General features: G+C 39.8%; 1 protein-coding gene across 2 annotated transcripts in view; it reads right to left on the bottom strand.

Moving 5' to 3' along the window:
• ppfibp2b (PPFIA binding protein 2b) overlaps positions 1 to 7,116 on the bottom strand; it is a 28,083-nt gene extending 20,967 nt beyond the window's left edge. Inside the window, exons 1-3 of one of the 2 annotated variants that reach the window (XM_042495717.1) lie at positions 6,890 to 7,116; positions 5,698 to 5,790; positions 404 to 515 (exon numbers count right to left, since the gene is read on the bottom strand). In XM_042495717.1, the coding sequence (XP_042351651.1) occupies positions 404 to 515; positions 5,698 to 5,790; positions 6,890 to 7,081 (397 nt within the window). In that variant the 5' untranslated portion in view covers positions 7,082 to 7,116. Of the gene's footprint in view, positions 1 to 403; positions 516 to 5,697; positions 5,791 to 6,792 lie in introns of both variants that reach the window. The other variant, XM_042495718.1, reaches the window with a different exon arrangement.
• Positions 7,117 to 8,188: the final 1,072 nt, after the last annotated feature.

An 8,188-nucleotide genomic window follows, 5' to 3' on the forward strand; every position in this document is an offset into this window, starting at 1 on the left:
AAGAAAAGTGATGTTGATCTGTGTTTCAGAGGGTTTAGCTCTGGATTTGTAGAATTTAATAAACGTGTTACAAAGTTACACATCGTGACAAAAACTGAGAAATCACATTGTTTGGTGGCTATGTCGGCAGAGCAGTTTGGTTGAAAATTTGACACGCACGCACGCACATACACACACGCCATGCCTTACATTTGTTAATCAGCTGCTTGATATACACCTCCTCTACAGCAGAGGTCAGCAGAGAGTCAGAGACAAGTCAAGCGTACAGCAGAGGAGAGAGGGACATGTTGATTAGATGTTACAGTAAGTGACTCTCACACACACACACACACACACACACACACACATCTGCACTGACAGATGTGGATGTGAAGCGACCGGTCAGACTGTCGGCTGCGTGTACCTCTCTCTGTGTTGTCATTGGCTGAGCCGCCTCTGGCCAGCAGCTGGGTCTGCAGGCACTCGATCTCAGCGTCTTTGGAGGCGAGGAGCTGCTGCAGCTCCGATATCTCCGCCTGCGGAGGAAGACAGAGTCTGTGAACTGTGTCTGTCTTCCAGGTCATTGGATAACTGGGAGTTGGAGGGAGTTTAAAGGATTAATGTTGATGCTGCTGCTGATAACACAACTGCGTCTCTTTAAAACAGACCAACACACCGGGAGGACAAACTGGACACTGAATGAGTCCATGGCCACTCGAAGCCGGGCTCGACCGTCACATCTGGCTCAGAAAGCTGGATGTGACGAGAATACAAAACAACTATTTTAAAAAGTCATAAAATCCCTCAATTACAGAGCTTTATCACCATGTTTCTGCTGTGTGGAATCAAATAAGACACAAAATTATTTAAATTTTAACAGCCGCTGAATTCTTAATATTAAACTCACTACTGCAATATTTTATCTTGAAACTCATGTATCTGAATTTCATGATTTGCAATTTCAAAAGTTAAATGAGATTTTTTGTTTTGTTTTGTTTTTTTTAGTTTTTACAAAAGTAGATTAAAAAAGTCTAACTTTCAGAATTAAAATAAATAAATAAATAAAAAATCTAGTTTATTCTGATCAACCTGAATCCATTTTATTTTTAATTCTGAAACTTCGGATCTGAATAAAAAATTACATATTTTATTTATTTGTTTGCTTTTGAAATTGCAAATCATAAAATTCAGATATATAGTTTTCAAAGCAAAATATTACAATGCAATAAATTCAGTGTTGGTTAAATGTTAAAATTAAAATACTTAATACGCTTATTTGCTCTCCTACTGTTGTATAAAAAGGTATTTTACTTATTAATTTTTTATACTCATTTTTACTTTTTATTTACTTTAAGCACTTGCTTCATGAGGTGTGGAAATTTTAAAATCAGTTTGGCATTTTTTTGGTCCCACCCACAGCCAAAAACTCCAGCACATACAGGTAACACTGCGAGACGACATCAGTACGCAGAAAGTTTAAGAACAACAGCACACTTCTTAGAGAGGAGCAACTCTGTGCAGCGTTTTGGCCCCAGATCACAGATTATTGAAAAAAGGAGTCCACGAGTTACACACAAGCTGTCGAACATCACTCCCTAACTTTCCGAATGGCTCGCTGAAGACTTTCACATGACTGACCTGACTGCCTCATGACTAAAAGCTCGAGGCTTGTTTGTGAACATTTTATTACTTTCACTGAAGCTCACAAGACGAATCGATGAATCGGACACTGTTTCTGGATTTGGTGCTGCAGCGCTCCGACTTTGATTACAAACTTTTTCTCTCTCTCCTTGTTTGCCATTTTCCTCATTACTATTTACTGTTAAGTTCACCTGTATCAGGCTGCCCACATGGCCTAAGGCAGGGGTACTAAACTTACGGACCGCAGGCCAAATCTAGTCCCCAATAGGATAAATTTTGTTTTATTTTGTACTTTTAGTATACATAAAGTGCCAAAGTGAATAAACCAGCATAAAAAAAGCCAGTGCAGGATCTCCCACACCCCCCTGGACAGAGGTCCTGTCCTAAAATCCTAGAAACATCCTAAAATCCTAGAAATTTCCTAAATATATTGACATTTTGGAAATGTTTCAAAATCCTAGAAACATCCTAAATTCTAAGAAATGTCCTAAAATCCTAGAAGCATCCTAAAATCCAAGAGTTTTCCTAATATCCTATCGATGTCTTAAAATCCTAGAAACATCCTAAGATCCCAGAATTATCCTAATATCCCAGAGCAAACTGAACACCTCTCCAGCTGACTCACAAAAAAAGCCTGAAGAGTTATGGTTTGGATATTAGTTTGTTTCCGGGGTGAAACTGAAATGATCTGTTGCAGCTTTAGGTGCACGTTATGATAGACAAAACAATAATTATCTTATCTGGGTGAGTTTTTTATGATCACAAACAACTGATGCATAATCAAGACAATCATAGTGATTTCGATTATCCATGCAAACTGTCACTCGAGAGCTCGTACACCTGTTCGACTATCTGTCTTATTCTCTGTCACTCTGTCTCTTGTTTCTTCCTAGTTGAACATTTGTGATTCGTAAAGGAGGTTCAGCAATGTATCACGAGACCAACAAAAAAAGGAGGATCGGGAGGATAAAGAAAAGAAGAGCTGCAAGCACAAAGTCAGGAAATTAGGAAGAAAAGAAGGAAGAGAAGAAGCGAAAGGAGAGCAGTGGTGAAGAAGAGGAGGAAGACAGAGGGAGGCAGAGCGTTAGCAAAAAAGACCTAATCAGAGCCGAACAAACACAGAAGTGACGAGCAAGAAGACAAGAGGCAGAAGAGGAGGAAGAGGAGGCACCTGTGCGCTGCGCCAGCGCTCCTCCCAGTGCTGCTTCTCCAGCTGCGTGTGCTCCACAGTCAGCTTGAGGCTGGACAGCTGGGTCATGAGCGACTGGTAACACACATGGAGAGAGTAAGAGATAGAGAGCTAGAGAGAGCGGAGACACAGGAAGAGGGTAATGACGGGCGGTGATTGAGAGATGAGGAGGAAGAAAAGAGAAAAAAAGTGGAGAGAGCAAGCGGCAGAGAGGGGTTAACAGAGGAGAGAGGAGTGGAGGAGGGAGAGGAGGAAGGAAGCACTGTAAGCACACAGAAAGCAACGGCACTGCAATAACAAATAATGTGTTAGGAGAGAGATGCGTCTTTTCTCCCTCAGGGACTTCAGTGCATTTTATGTCCTTTGCATTTGTAATTTTTTGATCATTTTTTGTGTTCATGCATATTGCATACATTATGGTAAGATTGTGTTTAATTTTTGAATTTTCTGCTCAGCTCCTACAATAAGTCTTAAATACACTGTGTACATAAAAAACTTACATTCATACTGTTGAGCGCAAAAAAAAAAAAAAAAAGATGCGCCATTGAAACCCTTTCAAAGTGCAACTTGATCCCACAGCCATCAAAGCATAAAAACATGCATCGTAGTATTTTTGGGTGTCATTCAGGACTTTTGCATTGGAATTTGTAACTTTTACTATTTTCCACCTGATGACGTCATTTTTAACCATATTTGGCACATGGAGAAAATACATGCTATTTCCACCAGGTGCACTGTCACAATCAATGTAGCTGTTAATCATCGACATGTCTACCTGGCATGTAGTGTACTGAAATTTTCTTTTTTTTTTTCATCTAAAAGAAAAAAAAAGAGTGGCATCATGACAAAAACCTGGAATTTAAAGGGTTTAAATTCTGAATTTAATGAATATTTGATATTTATGGTTAAGACTGATGCTGGTTAAAAAATTTAACTCAAAGAAATAGTAATCATTCATATTAATGTATAATAGTTTTGAAAGTCTGATTTTAAAATCATATTTTGTGTGGAGAGCAGTATGAAAAAATATATGTATAAAACTCAATGTTGCTGCTAATCATTGAAATATTCCGGTCAGTGATTATGATTGATTTTTTCCCATCTAAAAACATAGTGACATCATGACAAAATGAATGGATATTTAACATTTATAATTAGGACTGATGTTGGTTAAAAAATGATTAATGTATGATATTTTTTAAAGCTTGATTTGGAAAAACTCATTTTGTGCACAGAGCGATACGAGTGTGTGAAATATTAAAGCGGGCCCTAAGAGTTAATGAAAGGATGTTAATAAACCCTGTTGGTCCATTCATGACTTACTGCCTCGTTAGTCTTCTTGTTGGTTGCTGAGTAACCACACAGTGCGGCAAAAGTTCAGAAAGAAAATTTCCCAAAATGCCTAATGTTTCCTTGAGGTGGATGTCAATGCATTAGTGTTACAATTTCACGGTTTTGTGTGAGATATTAACAACATGCCGATTTTTACAGCTCTACCAGAACAACCCAGAACTCATTTCCTGTTTAAGACTAATTTGTAGTAGCCAGTTTTTTATTGCAGCAGTTTGATGTTAGGCTGCTGGAGTCCTATCATACCGAGATGTTCTTTTCAAATTCATGCATGTTGTCATAACGATTGCAGCAGTTACAGAATATGACTTTGATAAAGATCTGCTATAATGAGACCACATTAACCCTGCAGCTGTACTTATTTACAGCTATTTACAGAACACTGCACATTAACTCTTTTTCATCCAGGCTAATGGGATCTGTAACACTAATACAAAGTGAAAATATATATTTCTACTACTACTTTAATTCAGTTACTCACAAAACACACAACATTTGACCTGTATGTATATGTGTACCCACTAGAGTTGGGTTGATTTCCGGTTTTGTTATTTGTTATTTCAGTTCTAGCAATTTTTAAAGTAGCCTTCCAGAGCACTAAATCCAAGTTAAATTGCATTAGTAGCAATGATATGATTGTGTGATTAATATAATATCATGTTTATAAAGGCACTAATGAGGCCACTAGTGTCCAGTAGCTTGCGTGTAAATTATAGTTGAGCCGAGTGGGCTGGTGATCAAATTTTAGCAAAGGTGGGAGAGCACCGCACACTGTTTGTTTACTTTTTGGGGTAATGAGAGAAGACATGGCAGAGTTATTCTATTAAAAATACTAAACCAGCGCCAATATGGTAACATTTTGGATTTGAAGCTGACAAAGGAGCTGTCCTTACTGGCTGCAGCTGGGTGAGCTGAACTTTGGTCGGATGCCGTGTTTGTATTTATATCTGATGCTCGCTTTGAAAGCACCACAGTGGAGAAGGACTGACTGATTCATGAAGTTGAAATAAGAAATTGTTTATTCAAAACCTTTTTTACACTAAAAAATCCTACACATGAAGGGAAATCACCAGGAAACTGAAAGTTTTCTGCTGAGGTAAATGAGCATCACTACAGAAAAGCGTTACTTGCTTTTGGTATATTGTATGCAATTTTCAGCAAATATGAAATGAGTGTTTTCTGATTTAAAAAGTAAAGTTATAAACATAGGAAGATAGACCCGTATCAGGTCTGATCTCGAGCGCACAGCTGATAGCTACGTAGTCTGTTTATATAAACTGACAGAAGTACATATTTAATGGATTCAGTGACACAGGGCTCCGGTGTTATGCAATGCTACATACTATATTAGTTGCACGTTTGTTTTCTGTTCCACTAAGAAGCAGCTACTGAATCATGTGGGACATCTAATAAAATTCGGTAAACCAGCCCCAGACGGTGTTTGGATTAATATCAAACTGGTTTGAAAATTTTCACACTGGCCTAGTGACCAGTTCAGGTCGGCTGTTCATAAAGATGTGAGGTTATTGTGTGCGTACCTTTGTGGCTCTAAGTTTCCTCTCATACTGTCCTTTCTCTCCCTCCAGTTCCTCCACTTTGCTCTTCAGCTGCTTCACTTCCTGTAGCAAATCCTGCAAAGAAAAACAAAACATACAATTGTTTACTTCATATGTCTTTCATTCAGCGCATCATGCAGCTGAGTTCACCTACTTCTGCACAAGTATTGAGAAATTCTGAAAATAACATGAATTGCATCTTAATATCAGAATAAGCAACAGTACTGAACTGTACACATGCCAAAATATGAGCAGGAGGGTATTCAAACATCAGGTTGACATTCAGTGCAGTTATAAAGGTCCCACAGTGGTTAATAAAGGAAACACGATCCTGCTGAAACAGATACCACAGCGTGCAGTTATTATGGACCAGGAAAAGGATGAACCTGAGGACCCAGAACAAGACTGAAAGCTGTCCAGGCTCCCCATCTGTCAGCGGCACACTGACACTGTCCAAAGGAAACCCTGCACAGCACTAAATATCATTACAGGAACAGTAACACGACCCATCCACCTGGTCAGTGCAGGAGGAAACAAACACACACGTAAACTTTGTTAGTAGAGGGAAAAGAACCACTGTCATGCAAGCAAACCACATAAAATCAAAAAATAACACAGTGTCTGCTCCAAAACTTAATTTGAAGAGATTAGGACACAATCCAGATCAGGCCTGAAATGTGTTTTTTTCCGAATGCTTCATATACTTGAGGAGAAAGGTGCAAGTGTCTGAATTACTCTGCCATTAGCATCCTGTACGAGCTCTGCATCGATTCATAGCTGAACAGCGGTATTGATACGCGCCCATGACTGTTTGGCAAATGGGCTTTGTAACAGCTACGTGCTTATATATTTTACCATATTGTTACCGACTCAGCTTCAATAACTCCTCAAATGTATGAAAGTATCTGGAAAAACCAATCAAAGTTTCCACGTCTGCAAGAACCAGAGTAGAGCCCGACATCCTGCAGTGCACGCACACACAAACACACACACACACACACACACACGCTCACGCTCACGCTGCGGACACACTACAAGAAAGGCTGTTAGTTTGATTCTGTGGAAATTTCCAAATACCGGGTGGTGTGTGGACGGGTTAAAAAGGGAGGAGAGAGGAGGATAAGAAATGACGGGGGAGGAGGGGAGGATGAGTTCATCCATCAAGTCTCCCTACGTGTACATTCAGTCCTCCATTGTGCATCTGGGCGTCAGAGCCGGACAGGTTACGGTCTGAGCCGGCTAACCCGACCTGAGGGCCGTGGCCCCGGGCCGGGCTGCCTCTGGGCTCCCCCTGCTGGGCCTCCCTCTCCTCCAGGGCCCGTTTCTCCTGGATACGAGTGCTGATCTCCTCCTGAAACCTGCACATCTGCTCCTGAAGCTCACTGATGAAATTTACCACACACTGGGAGGGACGGAGTGATGGAGGACAAATGGAGGGCAGCGGAGGAGGTGAGTTGGTGAGATGAAGAGAAGGAAGGAGAAATGGATGAAGGAGAGGAGAGGAGAGGAGAGGAGAGGAGAGGAGGAGAGAGGAGAAGAGAGGAGAGGAGGAGAGGAGAGGAGGAGAGGAGAGACATGATAGTTTGTTAATCTCGTCAGCATTTTGGAGCGCCTGTCTCCATATGCCGATGAGTGCTCGTTTTTAGTGAGAAACTTAAAACTTTACATAGTTTGAACACTAAAAAAGCATCACGTATAAAAAATATCACATGGTTATTAACTACAGGAAAGAGCAAAGAAGGAACTGAAACTGTAAAATTAAGACATTTCATAAGAAAAGGATGAGCAGACATCCTCATCATCTTCATCATCAGCATAAATGACACACAACCATAAAACACCACAGAGGAACCCAAAAGTAACTTCCCAAAATACAAACATGCTTTTTTTCTCACCGGCACACTAATTTATTATCCTCCTTGCACAAAATGAGTCAGTGTGTGAGCGGCAAGAGACACTGCTAAAATAATGGGAGATGTGTGTCAACTGAACACAAGGTTCATACATATTTTTACCAACAATTTTCAGGATTTTTACGACTTTGAGGCAAATTTTCAAGACCATAAATTCTCTGAAACGACCATCAATACTCTTTAATGGGTCTTTTTCCTTCCCTTTCGCTTTATATGTGTGTTTTGGAGTTGTTTATTTTGATTTTGTACTTTTGTTGCTGCCCGTCTTGGCCGGGACACTCTTGATAGAGACTTTTTGATCTCAAGAGATTTTTCTGCACGCGCTAATTTTGGTGGAAATGGGGTAAAACAGTCCGATGGAACGGCAGACTGTTAAAATTTAACAGGCATGCTGATGTGTTGCAATGGTAATGCTGCATTGTTTCCAAAAAATGGAATAAACTACGTCAAATAAAATAATTTTGTGAAATATTTCACTTTTTTTTCTTAATAATGCTGAGTAATTGTCCTGATTGCCTGTGTTTTTGTCTGGTGTTAAGAAAGTACATCCAGCTGTAAAT

The sequence above is a fragment of the Plectropomus leopardus genome, chromosome 11, assembly GCF_008729295.1.
Source record: "Plectropomus leopardus isolate mb chromosome 11, YSFRI_Pleo_2.0, whole genome shotgun sequence".
In the NCBI taxonomy this organism is placed as follows: Eukaryota; Metazoa; Chordata; class Actinopteri; order Perciformes; family Serranidae; genus Plectropomus; species Plectropomus leopardus.